Source organism: Lynx rufus, unplaced genomic scaffold (genome assembly GCF_022079265.1).
Source record: "Lynx rufus isolate CCGP_SWC_20201006 ecotype Redwood Valley unplaced genomic scaffold, mLynRuf1.p SCAF_15, whole genome shotgun sequence".
NCBI classification, from domain to species: Eukaryota; Metazoa; Chordata; class Mammalia; order Carnivora; family Felidae; genus Lynx; species Lynx rufus.
This window is the reverse complement of record NW_025814829.1, coordinates 43,223,451-43,242,789: the sequence shown is the minus strand read 5'-3', so window position 1 is coordinate 43,242,789 and position 19,339 is coordinate 43,223,451. Positions and strand designations below refer to the sequence as shown.

Here is a 19,339-nt window from a genome sequence, read left to right as displayed (position 1 = left end):
CCTTGTACAATTTTATCCAATTAAGATTTGATAGAACAACTAGATGCCTAATTTATCCAGAAATCTTACAGCAGATTTTTTTTTTATTATTCTGGGGGTGGTAGGAGGGACTTCAAACCCATTTTAAGATAACCATAGGTAAAACAAAGAAAAGCACTACTTTAATATTTTGATGTTCTCTTGAAGCCTTTTTTGACCGGCATTTTCATTTTAACATACGACAGGAAAAACACTGGTCATGTTGGTGGGCTTGAGTTGTTCAAGTGATTATCTTCAGTCACGGTTGGATTTTCTTTTTGCTTGAGCAGAAGTCTTCAGCGATTTCTCTAAAATTTTAGTTCACAAATGAATTAGGAAGGTCAACTGTAAGCAAGAACATGTTTTTGGAAAGAAATTGTTCCAGGAGGTTGGTAATAAGTTGTTAGATCCAAAGTTGAGTAAAAGACACACGCGCACACACACACACACAATAAGTTGGAATTAGCAAATTGGACTAGCCAAACCCCTGTGGATTCTGCCCTGAAGGTATTGAATCTCAGTATTGAGAAAATATCTAACAGTTCCTTGAAGTTGTGTTAGTCCCACCCATCAGTATGTGGTAATGCTTATAAAGTTCTCTAGGCTTTCTGACTTGAATAGCAGACAGGATCAGAAAATTTGGAAGTGGGGAGAGCAGGAGTATTAATAAGCTTGTTTATACGTAAGTTATAATTCAGATCTGTAAAACCATTGGCTCACTAAATTTTTGTGATTCCCATTCTTGTAATACCAATATTTTGCTGATAGAACAATATAAATACATTTCAGGAAATTTTAGTGTTCCAATAAATCATGTGAAGACAATATTGAAAAAATCATTTATAATTTCCATTTTTTGTAAATTTGACTGTTTAAACATTACATACGTTATTTTTTAAAATACGTAAATACTATGGATCACTTAATTTGGGGGGGGGGGAATTGGCACAAAATATATTGGCAGGAGTTCAAGGGGCATGCCTGGTTGGCTGAGTTGGTTGAGCATCTGGCCCTTGATGTCAGCTCAGGTCGTGATCTCCATCATGTGATGGAGCCCCATATCGGGCTCCACGCTCAGTGCTGAGCCTGCTTGGGATTCTGTCTCTCGGCCCTCCCCCATTTGTGCATGCTTTTTCTCTCTCTCAAAATAAAAGGAAAAGGATTTCGGTCTAACCATTTCATGTCAGAGGCACAAATTGAATTTGAAATAACTTTTATTCAATGCAAAATGTATTTTCTATTGGCAAAACTAGAGTTTTCTCTAATTTCCTGTCTATATTTTTATAAATAAAACGTATTACTTGGCTGAAATTTTAAAATTATTTTTTCTATTGGAAGTTAGAGCAATCTCATAAAATTTTTAAATAATTGTCTTGAACATGTATTCAATTTTGATTTAAAATAAAGCTAAGATTTGTTATATACTGTGGCAAATATTTACAGTTTATAAAACAAACTTTGCCTATGTTTAGTCAATATAACTTTAAAAATAGGATTATGGGTACAAATAATCTTCTGCAGTATATTGAGGAAAGATGAAACTATAGTCATAAATCCCCTTTTACAGTTATGGTAAGTTCATTTAAAACTGTGTCTGTAGCAATGAATTGTGCAAAACAATATACATGTAACATTTACATTTTTAGGAACTGAAAAGGGCAGAGCTCTCTGTCATTTAAGTTGGAGGCGATCTCTCTTCAGTCAATAGGCTTGATCATCATCTGAACTGCTCTCAAAGAGTACGACCCGCCTCGGTATTCAGCCCAAAATATGCCATCTTGGTATTTGCTTCTGTAATGGCCACCTCTGTACCACACTCCGTTTAGGTTAGAATGCGCACAGGCGTTGTACCACCATCCTCCTTTGTGAAAGTGGGCGCAGTTTCCTTTGAGGAAGAAAATACAGTATCAAAGTAAAAGTTTCTCCAAGCGTGGTACTCCATAAACCATGAAAAACTTACTCTACCTGCGGAATAATTTGAGTTTTTGTTACTGATTTCAGTTACCTTTGTCTTTAGAGTTTTGTTTCTTCATTCTTTTACTGTTGCTGAAGCATCAGCTACTTGGAAGATCACTTGAATTGCCTTTTTGACCTTGCCCTTTGCTTGCTTACCATTGCTTTTTTAAATTAAATTAAATTTTAATTTAACAATTAATTAACCTTAATTGTAATTAATTGTAATTTCTGTGTAGCAGGGTAAATAAAACACAAACAGCGTTTGTGTGAGAGAAAGAGGAATAAAATGGAGAATTGGGAAGGAAAGGTATGGAGTTGCTAAAGTAGTAAGTTGGGGAAAATTGAATTCTCAAAACACAAAATAATGTAAATTAGAATAGCACTACCAGTGGCCAAATGTGTTTCTGTAAATATGGGATATACTTTGGTTATATCTTCCTTTTTCCCTCTTCTGCCATTGTAAACTTAGAGACCTATATACTGCTTGCCAAGATACAGCTGAACAGAAAAACAGATTTTGCAGGGTGATGTCTCTTTATCAGGGCCACAAAACTGGGTTAAAAAGGCAGAAGTATATGAAAACTAATGTGAAGAGTTCTGTTTTCTGGATGGCCTAAATGATTCTTCCTAAACCAAATATTAACTTCTCTGAGTAAAGCTTTTTTTGCTGTTGCAGTCCTACTGTTCCCCTTCATGTGAGTGCTAAGAAATGCCTTTACCAAGGCCATGTACCCAAATGGCTTGCTTCCTTTGCTCCCTTCAGGTCTTTATTCAGATGTTACCTTCTCAAAGTAACCTTACTTGACCACTCTGTATAAAATAGCACCCACCCCACCTCCTGCTGCTTATCACTCACTGTTCTCTCACTCCATTTTATTTTTCTTAGAGTATTTGTCACCACCTGACAAATAATTTTGTCTCCTAGAGAATAAGCTCTAGAAGGGCAGGAACTTTGTTCACTGCTGTATCCTTAGCATCTGTTAACAGTGCCTGGCATGTGGTAGGTGATTAGTTAGTAGTAGTTATGTATTTTAGGCATTAGAGAATTTTATTTCCAAAGGAATGAGTGTTTTTTTCCTCACCACCCTCCCACCCCCAAGTTAGAATGACAGAACCTTATTTTTCACAGAGTTCATTCACACTTTGGGATTGCCTTATAGAAGAGATAACCAACCTTTCAGCAGCTTATATTCCCTGTGACTGACTCCAAAATTACTTTTCTGGAAAGATTTTTAGTAGTGTCTACTGTAATAGCAAGGTTCTGTGTAATACATAGAAGGTAGTGATTCTACAAAGAATACACTTCAGTTTTTTCTTACCTGCATACATATCTTTATCTCTGTCCAGTGTGGTGAACTGTTTACCATTATGCCACATCATAGAGTCCCCTGCATTTCCCTGGTAAGTTCCCAGACGTAGTCTAAAGAATTCACTTTCAGGTTCCAGGCGAAAGCTGCTATATTCTGCATAGACTTTTTTATCACTCCAGTCTTCTAATTCAATCAACAACTTATAATTATCTTGATTGCTAAGCATATAGATATTTTCCAGTCCAAGCCAATATTCTCCATCAATGTTTCCAAACCCTTTCTGTTAATAAACAAACAGCATGAGTACAAACATAAGTGCAGGGATAGTAAACTTTTTTATAGATAAGTTTCAAACATTTGATAACATAAAAATATTTGCCATTTAAGCGGTAATGTGAATTTCCATTTTAATAGCTCACCTGACCTTTATAAACCCCACATAGTCATTTTTTTTTTGTTTTTCTTTCTCTTAGTTTGTCCATATTTATTTATACATCTAGCTTCAAACCTTAGGTATAAGGGCAAAACAGAATAAACATTATTCCTAGCTACTAAAAACATTAACTAGTGAACTAGCCAGATTCTTGAAAAGGATTCCTAATCTCTCTCGTACAAAGAGCCAGATTTTTTTCTAAAGGTATATATGTAACTGTCCCCTGCCATAGTCAGACAAAAAGGATAGCTGACATTTTTATGATCACTCAATAAAAATGATAGTAGAGCAAATTGTCTTCTTTAGCTCTATTATAATTAAATATCAGGATAAAACAGTCATCTTCAAAGTTCCACCTTGGAAAAATTGTAGATTATTTTTAAAAAATCCGTGAACTGTCCTATTTCAGTAAGCATTCACCATTGCAGGTGTGCAGCACGGCGTAAGTTTCGGCAAACCTGATCTTAACGCTAAGTGTATTTTCAAGGAGGTTGTGTTGGGGATTTTCTCCCTGGTTACTTGTTTGGAAATTTACACAGCTTTTGACATGGATATATTAATGTCTCATTTTTAGCTGCCAGTAAAATGCCACCTAAAAGTGAGTAATCACATGTTACTTCACAGTTTTGAATGAAGTATTAACCATCTAGAAAATATAATCGCACTCATCTGCCATCCTTCGACTGAAGGGTGTATACTATACACTCCTAGCATGATAAACATCGAAATTACTGAGAAATAATTTTGGTCCCGTATGTCTGGGTGTACATTACTTCCCAACAGCGCCGTTGTCTGGTGTTAACCAATTTAAAACAATTTAAAACATGGGGGGATGATTATCTGAGATAATTTAACCTAGAGAAAGAGTCATTTTTTTGAGTTCTATAGTTTATATTAGTGCTTACATACAACTGCTGATGGGTACAAATGTGATCGTAAACAAAAAAGCAGTTGTCTTCTTAGGAAATGGAATTAGTGGTGGTGCCTGGGTGTCTCAGTCGGTTAAGCATCCGACTCTTGATTTCAGCTCAGGTCATGATCTCACCGTCATGGGATCAAGCAAGCCCCACAGTGGACTACGCTCTGCTCTGAGTGTGGAGCCTCCCTCTGTGCCTCCACTGTTTGCATTCTCTCCCTCTCTCTCTCTCTCTCTCTCTCTCTCTCTCTCTCCCTCTCTCAAAATAAATAAATAAACATTTTTTAAAAAAAGAAAAAAGAAAATGGAATTAGCAGTAGTCTTTGCTAAGAATTAAATACATGTATAAATGATCCAGACTGAAAGGAGACATTTTTTTTTAATTTTTTTTTTCAACGTTTATTTTATTATTTTTGGGACAGAGAGAGACAGAGCATGAACGGGGGAGGGGCAGAGAGAGAGGGAAACACAGAATCCGAAACAGGCTGCCCGCTCCGAGCCATCAGCCCAGAGCCCGACGCGGGGCTCGAACTCACGGACCGCGAGATCGTGACCTGGCTGAAGTCGGACACTTAACCGACTGCGCCACCCAGGCGCCCCGGGAGACATTTTAAAGTATATCTCTAGTTTCCTTTTTACCTTTTAATTTTGACTTTAAAACTAGAGATGAGAATTCTCTTTTTTTTCCACAAAGGTAGATAGTAAAAAACATATGGATAGTTGTTTCTCAGCTGTGTATCTTATTTATTTCCTAGAATGACTACATTGTAAAAGTTGCTTTGCTCCACCTCTCTCCCAGGTCCGAATCACTGATTTACCTTATAATTTTCCCAGTTTCTGAAGAAGTTGACAGAGCCATCTGTTCTTTTCTGAATAACAGTCCAACCCCCTGGATCCAAACTGTTCTCACACCATAACTGTATTGGTCCATTGCTGTTTTCAGGTTTAATCATATAAATCCCACTGACTGAATGTCCAGCTTCTTTTGCATGCTGACAGTCTTTGAATGGTCCTATAATTAAAATACCATTGATTACCAGGAAACTTACTAGGAATAGAGCCTTATGAAAATAGTTTTAGTCTAGGGTCTTACCTTTATTCTTTCTTTACAATACAACTTTTTATCTATTGTATACACAATACCATAGAAGTTAAAGAAACTAAATAAAGGATTACCCCAGTCCCACTATCTGGAACATTAACTTGTTCCATTTTCCACTGTTCTTAGGAGTCTTTGTCCATATGCATACATTTTTATATTGTTGTAATTCTGACACACATAGAAAATTGAATTCTGTCTTTTAACAAAAAGACCGTTTCCTTGGGACCACAGTCTTCATTCTAGCACTTATAGTAGCTGTAATATACAATTTTTAACATTAGTATATCATTGTTTATTACTCTGTCATTGGATACTGAAGTTCCATCTGATTTTTGCTATTGTAAGGTGCACAAAGTGTCTTCTTATTGGCTTCATTTTTTTCAAATATTTACTTTAAAAATGCTGTGGGATTGAGCTGCTAGATCAAGAGGGTGTGAACACTTTTATGGCTCTTCATTGTACCCAGTTTACATTTTCCAAAATTTGATTTCACTTGAACACACTAGTCCCTTAAGGTACTTCGTGAAAACCACCTACCATGGTCAAATAAGTTTTATTATTGCTAAGTATTATATTACCCTTTTGGAAACTCACAGTGTACATGTACATATTAAAGACTAAGAGGCCCTGAAATAAATCAGAATTTCCCAAACTTACAGAATCTGTTAACTTTTTCCCTCATTCAGTAGTCCATATGAATGCATTTCAGGAATGTTGGCAAAATGCCTTTCTAAAGAATTGTTTCAATTTATATGACTAACAGTAATTTTCTTAGTCTACACAGTGACCCTGTGATCGTTTACAGATGTCCTATAGATGAAACAGTTAACAGTTAACTATAGATGAAACTAAAGTCCTGTATCTTAGAAGGTAATAAACCTTGGACTTAAACCCGTTTCTTTCTAACCCCAGGGCCCATGTTCTGAACTACTGGCTACATTTGCTTTCGTGTTATTTCATAGGGAGAGAAACGGATTCTTTCCCTGTTTTTTAATCCACTAGTAAGTTCTTCGTATCTTTTAAAATGACAGAACATTTTTGTGAAATACTTTGTAGCGTCTGACTCTTGAACTTGTGATTTCCACATTTTTTTGGATCTAAAGAAAGATTGCTTCTAAGTTTTACTGAAAATTTCTTTAGTTGAACCATTCTCCAGTGTTTTGATCCTTTGTTGTTTTTTTTATAAGGATGTAAAAATATTAAGTGATTCAGAAATAAGAATTACCCCACAGATCTTTTAGAACAACAATAAAAAAGTATAGAAATTCCAGTCATCACATTTTATATTTTACTAGAAATATTTACATTTTGACATGTGCAATTTTTAGAAATTAGGTGAAAATAGAGTTTAGTCGAGTAAAGCTCATACACTATAATGAAAGTAGGGTTGTTGAAATTTTAAGAAATGTGTTATCTATACTGTACTGGTGTATAAAGGGACCCTTTTGGGCTAACTGGGGAAGGAGTCATCTCATTAAATAAATAGTTATACGATGGCATCATTAGAAGAGGTTCTTAGAGACTGAACTCTTTCCTCTAGATTGCTCCTTGAGGATGGAGACTATTTTTGTTTTTCTTCTGACTTTACATTATCAGTGTTTTAACTATTAGTAGGCTATCGGTCATTTTTTTAAGTAAATAAATTAACTTGCCTTCACACTTTAAATACAAGGAAATTGAAAACCACACACAAAATCAATAGATGATATATTTCTCTATCCCACATTTTTATGTTCTGTTGATATTTCTGTTTCAGACTTTTTGAAATTATGATACAATAACTATAAACACTATACATTACTAGTAAAAAAAATTTGAGAACCTGGAAAGACTTAATGCTCCCTTTCTTGGGTTACATTTATTTTAGGTATTGGATTCTTTAATTCTTTTAAAAAATTTGATGCTTTTTTTTGTAGTTTTTATTTCTCTCCTGCAGTTTCTAATCTTGCATTCATTATGAACATATCCTTTAAGCTGTAATATCTACTTTAAAAATTCTTGTCCCTTCTGTTCCTAGTTTGCTGAGAGTTTTTATCATAATGGATTTTGGGTTTTGTCAGGAGCTTTTATTTATCTACTGAGATAATAGGGTTTTTCTTTTGTTTGTTAGTAGGTGAATTCTGTGATTATTTTTTAATATTAAACCAACCACCTTATTGCTGGGATAGTCTTGACTTGGTCATATGTATTACTAGTTTTATGTATTGCTAGATTTCATTTGCTAAAATTGTGCTAAGAATTTCTGCTTTCGGGGGCACCTGGGTGGCTCAGTCAGTTGAATGTCCAACTCATGATTTAGGCTCAGGTCATGATCTCATGGTTTGAGATTAAGCCCTGTGTTGGGCTCCGTGTTGACAGCGTGGAGCCTGCTTGGGACTCTCCCTCTCTCTCTGCCTCTCTCTTTCTCTCAAAATAAATAAATTAAAAAAAAATAAAAAGGAATTTCTGCTTTTATATTCATGAGGATATTGATTAGTCTGTGAAAGCTCATAAATAGGTTCTTAAGGTAGGGAGGACTGTGAAAAAATAATGTTTTGAGCTTATTAGACTGGCCATAAATTTGATCACATTCCATTAAAATTCAGTGTGAATTGTTTTTATATTATCTACCTTATCATTTACTGAATTTAAGTTACAAAGTATTCAGAACTTTTAACACAGTGCTTTAGAGAGTAGTCATCATGAGTAACTTGTTAATTGCCTTCTTTTCTCCTTCATTGCAGACCTTGAAAAAAAAGCAGTTGCTCATGTAATAAATATGTATCTTATTTAATTAATAAATTTAATATGGCTAATTAAAGGTGAATGTACAGTCATTTCTATTGTAGAAAATAATGTATTCCTGAAAAACTTCATGTTTTGTAAAATCTTACACTAAAAATAACAGCAAATATTAGCTGCTAACATACTTTGTATTCAGCTGTTGATGCTTGTAACACAAAACATTAAAATAGCTTGGAAAAAATCCCAGTGAACCAATATGACCTCTTTGTTTTACTGATATTATTCTCCTTTTTTATCCGTCACATATGAGCTACTAAACATTTCAGAAGCATGCATTGTAGTCAAGTCAGAGAAGGATAGAGAGGTTGTAATTCAGATAGGATGAAATCTATGGAATTTTATATGCAGGAGCAAAATTGAAGGAAAAGTGAAGTCTAATTTCCAGGTCCATTCTTAGATTATTTTGTGTAATGGATGATATTATATTCATTTGTTTACTCCTACAACTCCCCATGGGCCAAGACTGTATCTTTTAGTTGTGCATCCATAGTTCAAGCCCACATAGGCACTCAAATATTTGTTGAGCTACATGATCGCTAGTAGCCACAGTGGTTTCCAGAATTTCCTCAGTTCTGCATTTTTTCCATATGTTTCTTTTCTGCATCTCTGATAGGCTAGAAAGTTTAGGCTCAAGAGGTAAAGAAGCAACCATAGAGTTAAGTGGGAAGTGGGGGAAGTGGCAAGCAAAAAGGGAATTCCACTGCAACATGACAAATACTTTGACGGAGTTATGCAGGACAGTTGGGAATACTGGCCAACAAATAACTAACCCAGATTTGCAGAAAAGAGATCAAAGTCTACCTGTATCTAAGCTGAGTTTTGAAAATTGAGTAAGAGCTTGGGCTCGGAGTGTGGGGGTTAGGAGTCTGATCAAGGCTACCCATGAGTAACCTGAGCTGAGAACTGAAAACAGAAGAGAGCTTGAGGTTACAGAGGACTTACAAGTTTTGTATGCCTGAAATGTAAATGGCCAAGGGTGATACTTAGAGCCCTTGAGGTAGACTGTCGAGTTGAAGTTGTCACTTCCACAATAGTCAAGGATATCTGAGGAACATTGCTCTTATCTTAAACTCTATTATAGTTAATGCACACATAAAATGGTCTTGTTCCAGTCCACATAAATATTCCCTCATTTCAGAAATTTGTCTATTCTGTAAATGTCACCTTTGTATTGTTTATTTTATGAATGTCATCCTTGTAAATGTTTGCTCTGCACTCATTTGACTATAGTTTTGGCAATTACATTTTATATTTAAGTATATATTCAGAAGTTTGACTTTCACTAGGTTACTTGAATTGCTGTAAAATATTTAGAAACATCAAGGTTTTGAATGTTGACTGAATATTTGTAAAATACCATTTGTTTCTTTTCTGCGACTTAAAAGGCCCTTGGATATTTAAACAAATTGGAGAGTTGTGGGTTTTCTAAATCCAGCTTTGATTTGATAAGACTTCATTTTATTCAATATTAAAATTACCTTTAACTTTAATTTTCAACCCACTTTTTTGGTGATGGCCTTCATATTTACAGTTCAGATGCCTGTTAGATTTAGTTGATCAAAAAGCTTAGGAAAATTTAGTTGAAATCCTTTTCTAGAACATGTGTCTAAAATTAGTAGTGTTCTAGCTACTTTTTTCTCCTTGGTAAAGATAGTTAATATTAGAATTTAGTATTTGTTTGTGTTTATTTTTTATAAATAAACCATTAACCTGTCTTAGCCCAGTATATATTGTTGGTCTTGGCAGAAATATTTTTTCATTATTACTTGTATATGTTATTTACTTTCTGCTCTAGAGTTTGATTATAAGACATTCTTCTATTAGGTGTTTTACTGCTTTCTCTTCCACAAAAGTCATTGCCTAATAGGAATTCTTAAATGACTAGAAGAAAAGTAATAGCTTTATTTTTGAGAGGTCAAATTTAACTTGAAGGTTTGCATATGATCAGAAGTAAGTTTACTAACATATGTTTCAGGAATTTGTTCAGAATGGTTCACAAAGGGTATAGACTTGGAAGTACCTTTCTTTTAAAATAGGAATTTTATTAACCTTTTTCTTGCATTGAGTAATCTTGAAAGAGTCTTCATCTTTCTCGACACAATTGGATTCTTCTCAAGGCAGGAAACTGGAGTTCTGTACATTGAATTTGAAGGACCAGTCTCTCTCTTCCTCAGTTTATTTGATGATTAAAGTTTGTATAGGGCTAACAAACTCCAGTTAATAGATCTGATTCATAGAAAGAAAAATATTGACCAGTCATGCCACATTATTTCCCAACACGTATTTTTCATTAAGAACCCATATTTTGAACAGAACAGTGGGTTAATTTTTTTTTCATACTTTAAATATACCTTTATTGGGAACCATCTTTAATATACCCATTTTTTTTTCTGTAAAGAAACTATTTAATTGCTTAAAAGGAAAACCTTTCTTCCCTTTTTGAAGTTGTTGAATTTCTCATTTATTTTCATTGTCCTAATCCTGCTCTTTGTGACAAAAGAAACAGGACAAAAAGGTAATCACTTTAGAGCTTCAAATAATTGGTCATCAAGTAAAATCTTTTGAGAGGTAAACTTTTTAATTGGGTTGTGAGCTAAGTATAAGACAAATACATTCTATAGCATTTCCGAATGGGAAGTTTGGGGCAAATACTTTCTAAAGCAATAATAGATTCTGTCTTCTAAAAATATTAATTACTATGTTTATTAACCTGTAAGTTTAAAATAAAAGTTAGTGGGGCACCGGGTGGCTCAGTTGATTAAGCATCTGACTCTTGATTTCGGCTCAGGTCATGATCTCACAGTTCCTGAGATCAAGCCCCATGTCAGGCTCTGCACTAATTAATAGTGCGAAGCCTGCTTGGAATTCCCTCTCCCTCTCTCTCTCTGCCCCTCCCCTGCTCACATGTGTGCTTTCTCTCTCCCTTTCTTTTTCTCTCTCCTCCCTCAAAATAAATAAAAAGCATTTTTTTTAAATCTTAAAAAAAAAATAGGGGCTCCTGGGTGGCTCAGTCGGTTGAGCGTCCAACTTCAGCTCAGGTCATGATCTCGCACTTTGTGAGTTCGAGCCCCATGTCGGGCTCTGTGCTGACAGCTTAGAGCCTGGAGCCTGCTTCGGATTCTGTCTCTCCTCCCCTCTGCCCCTCCCCCGCTTGTGCTCGGTCTCTCTCTATCAAACATAAACAAATGTAAAAAGAAAAAAAATTTTTTTTGAATCTTAAAAAATAAAATGGAATTAAAAAATAAAATGCATTTAGCAATCTGAGCTTTTATTTTTGAAATTACTAAAGAATTATAAGTTGTTTCTCATAACTGGTAAAAAAGAATCCTATTCCAATAGCCCCTTTGTCTAAACAGGTTTCTTTAGTTTTTTTTTTTTTTAAGTGTTAATCTAAGTATTCCACTGAAAGCAATTGCATCTTTAAAATACACCAATAAGAAGCATTATAAGTAATTAAAAGTTTTATCCACTAAAAAGCGTATTGTTAGTTTCTAATGCCTGCTTTTTATGTTTAACTTTTTAAGCTTACCTTTTATGTTCCCATACATGGCAAAGCAAGGCACATGTAGGGGAGGGCACAGATAAATGGAGTAATTAATGATGGTCAGACCATACATACACCAAGTGTTTTCATATGCATCACCTCACGAATTACCATAACAATCTCTTACAAAAGAGGCAACAAAAAAGCCTTGCCAGAATCCCAAGTTTCCTGATAGCTATGCTCTAATACGCTGTGAAGGAACTTTCTCAAATCCATTTGCTTACAAGGAATAAACCTATTTTTATAAATACACCATTTGTAAAAGAGCAATGTTTTCTTTTATAAAAGACTAACCCAAAATGCCGTCAGTGAATAACATTAACGGTTAAGAATTTTAGTGATAGCAGTTTGCCAGGTGTGCAGTTATATTCCCAAACATTTTGTTTTAACAGTAGAGGGAAGGTAATGTTTCTGGAGATAATTAATTTTAATCTAACAGAGTTATTGCATTATTTGCGTTGATTTCATAGTAAGTTTGTTCTTTGGAGGTACATTTTTCTTATAACCTAAAATATAAAATTGTCATTAAAACACCTTTTTAGAAGAATGGTGGTAAGATACACACAACGAAGTTTACCAACTCATCATTTTAAATGTACGGTTCATACCTTCTCTTTATTGTGCAGCCAGTCTCCAGAACTCTTTTCATCTGGCAGAACTGAAACCCTTTATCCATCAAACAGACTTTCCTATTCTTCCAGCCACCATTCTGCCTTCTGTCTCTGCACATTTGACTACTGTAGGCACCTCATATTAGTGCAGTCATACAGTATTTGACTTTTTGTGACTGGCTGAAACAAGTTTAATGCATATGCATTATACATTTAGAGACTTTAGAATTCTAGACTATGTACCTACATGTAGTGTACGGTTATTAAGAACATCTTGTTGCCAGAAGTATATGTAAGTACAGAAGAACCATCCATCTTTGCCCTTTTTGTCCAAGTACCGAAAAAGCTCAAACATATTTTCCAGTCTGATAAGAATACTGTGAACAAAGATTTTAGTACCTTATATATAAAGAAAATAGCAAGTATGTTTATTGTTGCTCAGAGTAATTTATATTTTATAGGAATCATAGAATATTAGAACTAGAAAGGGATGTTAAAATTGTCAGGTCCAACAAGCACTCTCATTGTACAAGTGAGAGAACAGGACAGTCAGGCAAAGTGACTTACCCAAGGTCAATAACAAAGATAACAGGCTTTCTTAACTCTGTGCGCTTTCCCTTATATGTTCATTAGTGTTCTAATGAACATTCTTACGGTGTAGCTAATTATTCCTTGGATATCAAAGACCAACATTTATAGAATGAAATAAGTAAAAAGTTAATGTTTACTTATAATAACAAATAGTGAATAGCAGAAAAAATGATGTGTGCCCTTAATTTTACATTAGGGATTAGTTTATTAAGGATATAAACACCATTGTTTTATTAAAGTAGAGGTCTTTTAAATGGGACTTTTGATATGCTAAATCCCTAACATGGGATTTAATTCTGAAATAAAAGATTTTTCTTACACTACAGCTCAGTGTATAATAAAATCTAGAAGTGATACAGCTCATTTTGTGTAAGCATTTTTTAATGTATCAGTGTATGAATATATGAATAATAATTTCTTCTAGAACTGATACCACCCAGTTAAGATTCAGCACTCACAGAAAATACTCCATGGTGTTCATCTCCGTACCTACGTGGCTATACCTTCCATCAGTTAAAAAAAAATTCTACACACTTCAGTTATATTTATTTATATGTGATAATGTATAAACTATTATGCTGATAAATTGCGAACATTAAAAGCTTACCTAAAACATACACTTTTTAAAAGAATATCAAAAATAAATACGTATTTTTTTCTTTCTATACCCAGTGGATCATTTTGTACACATCTTTGCTTTGGAAATCACAGGGTGTGGGGATATTAGTAATGATCGTCATTTACCTAACATAATGGTGTTCTAGCCTGTTGTTACTGAGTGTTAAAACAATATAAACTGAATGAATCCTGATATCTATATTCTTAACAGGCTGTTAGTAAATACAGCGTTAGTTAATACATTGTTAGTGCAATGTATCAAAAGTACTTTCATGAAGGTCTTTGGAATGAAAACTTTAAGAAGCTCTGTAAAAATGTAGTAACAAGTTAGCCAACATTTATTTAGCATCTGCAAGTGAGAGACAATATCCGTCTACTAGGAAGGAGCTTATATTATAGTTAGAAGGCATTTTATTTAGATGTGTATATAAGTACTATATGTACCTGTAAAGATAACTGATAATTCAAGAGGGAGTATAAGGAATGTTGTATATACTTTATGTCACAGAGAAAAGAAACATTTGTGGAAAGAAGCAATCACTTTAAGCCTGAGGAAGTCAGCAAGGACTTTAAGGAGGAGTTGCTATTTTATTTTATTTTATTTTATTTTATTTTATTTTATTTTATTTTATTTTATTTTGGTCTGAGCCTTATAATTTGATAGGCAGAAAGCATGGAAAATATTTCAAAGACAATGAGTTGATTCATTTTATTGAAACAGATGGTTTTTATGAAGGAACTTAATAGAAGGAAAGCTAAAGAAGTAAGATTGTTTTGAGGAGGAAATTGTTCTTACCCAGGCTAAGCAAAATGCACATTTTCTGTGTGTCATATGGAACTGCTGAGCAGAAGTGTGATGTGATCAAAGTGGTAGTTTCAGAAGATCTGTTGGCAATATAGAATATATTTTGATGGAGAGAGAAAATGGAGTTAGGCTAATTGACAAGCTATTACACCATTTCTAGTAAGAGTTAACATTTTGACTGCCAGGCACTGTTCTAAGTACTCCTCAAATGTTAAATTCTATGAGGTAAGTACATTTATTATCCCCCATTTTACAGATGAGGAAACCGAGGCACAGAGCAGTTTCGCCCCACCTTCACCCCACACCCTGAGGTTACACGGCTGATAACCCAGAAGTCTATCCTCTAGCTGCTGCCATAGATAATTGGGAGCTAAGTTAGAGTTCTGGCTCTGAATAGAAATGAGGGACAAGTCCACGAACGATGGAAAAGCAGCAGGGGTAGAACTGAGCTGATTGGGTATGTGGGGCAGGAGGCAAGTGTCAGAGATGGGCCAAACAAATTCAGAAATAGGGAGTGATGGAAATCAAAACAGAGAAATCAAAATCAAATGACCCACCAATCTTACTAATGGGAATTTATCCTAAGGATATAATCATAGAGAAAGAAAAAGAACAAAGTTATTTTTTAAAGCTGCAAGAATACTGATTACCATGTTTAACAGGAAGGGCAAATAAGAAAGACTTGAAGGCTATTACCAAAGTGTTGGTTAACTTTTGTTTATTTCTGTTTGCTTTTTGTCTGTTATGTTTATTTTTTGGAGAGAGCACAAGCGGGGAAGGGGCAGAGAGCAGGGGACAGAGGATCCAAAGTAGATTCTGTGCTGTCAGCAGAGAGCCCGATGAGGGACTTGAAACCTGAGCCAAAGTCGGACGCATAACTGACTGAGCCACCCAGGCTCCCCTGTTTATTTCTATTGGCTATTTAGCGAAACTTTCTTAAAAGCGTGTTAGTTTTTCTAGATTTTCTTCGGTAAATATGTATTACTTCTGTAATAAGTTACTTATTTTAAAAGGAAAATGCTAGCTTGGGGAAAAGATTTTTTAAGCTTTAGTCATTCATTCACTCATTCATTTATTCCTCAAATATCTATCATAGTGCTTAAAATATGCTGAGCACAATGTGCCAAGACTTGATCCTACCTAGATGTTTGATTTCTTACTGTTGAATACTGAGAGTTCTCTTTTTTTTTTTAATGTTTGTTTATTTTTTTAGAGAGTCAGTGAGAGTGGGGGAGGGGCAGAGAGAGAGACAGACACACAGAATCTGAAGCAGGTTCCAGGCTCTGAGCTGTCAGCACAGAGCCAGACACGGGGCTCGAACTCATGAACCATGAGATCATGACCTGAGCCAAAGTCGGATGCTTAACCCACTGAGCCACCCAGGCGCTCTTTTTTTTTTTTTTTTAAAGTAGGCTTCATACTCTGCATGGAGCCCAACACAGGGCTCTAACTCACCACCCTGAGATCGAGAGTCAGTGGCTTAACCAGCTGAGCCAGCCAGGCATCCCCCAGCTAGATGTTTGAGACAGTAAAATGAAAAGACAGTTCACTTTCTTCCAGAAGCATCAGTCTACCAGGAGACCAACATGCAAACAACTCTAGTGTAATGTGATAACAGAAAACATGTTCAAGGCAAAGTCAGCAGTTTGGGGAAAGAGCCATTTAGATGTTTGTTGGAATCTGGGAATGTGTAATATTTAAGGTATTATTTTACTTAAGCCTTAAAATCTGCCAGGTCAAGAGAGAAACTGGGAGAAGGCATTTCAGGAGAGGAAGCAGCACCATGTGAGGTGATGGTAGAACATCCAGATGCAAACACTGAGCATTGGTTAGAATTTGGAGGGAGAGCCCCAGGCAGGAGTCGTCTGAGCAGTGGTGATACTTGGCGTCCTTGAAGGTGTGTGAAACCTGCAAAACAGAGTATCTTGAGGAAAACTTTTTTAAATATAGAGAAGGAAGGACATGCAAATGAAGAATTTAGAGAAGTAGGAAGAGTCGGAATATTCTGAAGTGGAGCCCCAAGAAAGCAGTGGGGTCCACTGCTGCAGAGACATACTTTATGACATACGCGTTCCAGTCTTTGTTCTCTGTGTTGTTGTTTAAAATCACTCCATAGTCTACGTACATTTTTATGTACTGCCTTTTCAGTAAGTGAATGAACTATTTATTTAATCTTTTTACTTTGGGGCATTTGGACTTTTCTTTCCACTCTAAGGAAACAAATCAACTTCTAAAGAATTCAAGAGAATGCCTTATGGCAAAATGGTTGCAGGGGTAAAATAAATGTAAAATATTCAGAAAATTAGCAGTGAGCTTACTAAACTGAAATAAAGATGAATTATTTATCTTTGTATTCTGGCCACTTAGATCGGTGACCAATACTGAAGGGAAAGAGAGAGGGAGGGAGGGAGGGAGGGAGGGAAGAGGAATGGAAGAAGGAACAAAATTAAGAAATAGAGGTAGGGATAGTGGGATCAATTTTAGGTTTTGTTTTGTTTTGTTTAACCATAGTGAAAATGTAATTATACATATGTGGGTATAAGATACAAATTGTAGTTTGTTTAGCCCTGGAAAATAGAAGGGATACCTTTTCCTCTTAACACTGAGGGCAAGAAGGCATGGGTGTTGTGTAGATGTTTCCAAAATAGGGAAGAAACAAGGAACCTAGGGCCTGAGTAGACTTCATCTCAGTGCAGGAGTAGATGACACATTTCTGAGAGCAGAGGTAAGGAGGAGGTGTAATTAGAGGCTTAAGGAGAGTGAAAGCAAATTTTTAAATGTTCCTTTTGGAGAGGAGGAAAATGGGGAGAGCAGCAAGAGGTAAACAGAAGGATTGCTGAGCAGCTAGATGATCTAGCTGGAGGCCGATTGGGGGGTTGTAGAGGTTAGAAGTGGATTATGGACTCATTCCTGTCTTAATGCTGGTAACTTAGATTGTGAGAATTTGGATGGAAGACAATACTTTTCTCACAGAATACTCTGTTTTTAGAAACCCTTAGACTCAGACCTGAGAGATGTATTTAAGTTCAATTCTTGATTAATAGAAAACAAAAATGTTCGTGTATAATTACGTCACCAAAATGAAGAGTAAGCCATTTATTGTGTGCATTGTTTCATAAACCGTAAAACATATTAACCTCATGCTTCCATTTTTAACGGTAAGAGGTAACTCACCTTCATTGATGAACGTTACTGGTGGTATCTTGAGAGGACTTTTGGTGGAAGAAGTCCCCAGATCAGGTGGTGGCATTAAATCCCTGGGATAACCTGGATCCCTCTGTATCTCATTACCCCCCAGCAGTCCAGGAGTATACGGATGACTGTTAGGAATATGTTGTGGCACCACCTGGACAAGAGGAGGAGACACATGGGGGTCTTGTCGGGAAAATATCTTCAAGCACTGTTCTTCCAGCAAAGTGATCATCACAGACTGGTTATTGACGAGATCAGTCAAGGAAGCATATTTCACCTCTAGTTCCCTGTACCTTGTTGCCATCTTCAACATTTCTGTAGTGACATTGAGGATTTTATTTTCCAACTGGGAAAGTTCAAGTGAATTATCCCTCTTACGGATAATCTCGTGTAATAGCTGCATATAGAGTTGAGTAACACGGGAGTTCATGTTCCGGCTTTCTTTTCTCAGCAGCTTTACCTCATTTACAATGTTTCCATCTACATCCACCACCAGCTGTAGGACATCTATCTCCCGCTTCTGCCTGGAGAGCACATCCTTCAGGTTTTCAAGGTCCATCCTGGTGATCATATCTTTAATAGTACTTGCATCTTGCCCTTTGGTATTGACACAAATTGGCCCTGTGATTTTTTGTTCAGGCACCAGGAATGTGTATGAACATTTCTTTGCTTCCTCTTTACCATCTGTGGCACGAGGGTATCTCCTCTGGGTTATTTTTTTTATTTTGAACTGTCCTCCTCTGCAATGTCCAATGCCCATTAGTAGGAAGAATAACACACTTAGGGTCCAAATAAAAGCCTTCATTTTGAAATGAGGTTGTATAAAGTCTTTGTAAAAAAACAAACCAGTGAAGGAAAAAAAAAGTAAAAAGAATTAATATTAACCTACTTTTAAAGTCAGTAACGTAAAAAAAACAAAACAAAACAAAAAAAAAACCGAGTATCTATTGGTGTTATTAATTGGGCCAGAATTAATTTTATTAATTTGTTAAATCCAACACCACGATGCCTTTGCATTTGTTTAGGTTTCAGAGAATAACTCTCCCAACTATCACCTCACTGTAATACTTTTTTTTCCCCAGCTCAGTGCACACATTTTGGTGAGTGCCCACTGTTTGCAATGGCATACTGTTAGTGTTCTTGGGTGCTTTGAGACCCTAATAAGACACTTTTCTTACCCTTGAAAAGCTTACTCTACTGTCTTAAGACTCTGAAAATGATACACAATGTGTATAAGGCATTAATTAAAATATTCTTCCCTAACTAGTATTAAAGCTAATAGCAAGTGACTTTACTAGTCATTATTTTATATGTATATTCGGTTTTAGTTAAATTGGCCCTCTCTAATAAATATCTTTTTTATCTATCAAAGAAACATTTTGAGGCAAATCTCAAACCAGAAAGTTTTGGCATCATATTTTTAGTTTTTGTAGCATGTCCTTTTAGGATTCGAGACAAG

At 35.5% G+C, this 19,339-nt stretch overlaps 2 protein-coding genes across 4 annotated transcripts in view; one reads left to right on the top strand and one right to left on the bottom strand.

Moving 5' to 3' along the window:
• RALGPS2 (Ral GEF with PH domain and SH3 binding motif 2) overlaps positions 1–19,339 on the top strand; it is a 200,701-nt gene that overhangs the window by 98,798 nt on the left and 82,564 nt on the right. The gene's annotated exons all lie outside the window — the stretch shown is intronic.
• On the bottom strand, positions 1,716–18,738 carry ANGPTL1 (angiopoietin like 1). The gene is made up of 4 exons (XM_047076949.1): positions 17,863–18,738; positions 5,452–5,645; positions 3,294–3,564; positions 1,716–1,903 (listed from the first exon to the last, which is right to left on the bottom strand). The coding sequence occupies exons 1-4, from the start codon at positions 18,683–18,685 to the stop codon at positions 1,716–1,718; spliced, it is 1,476 nt and encodes a 491-aa protein (XP_046932905.1). The 5' UTR covers positions 18,686–18,738.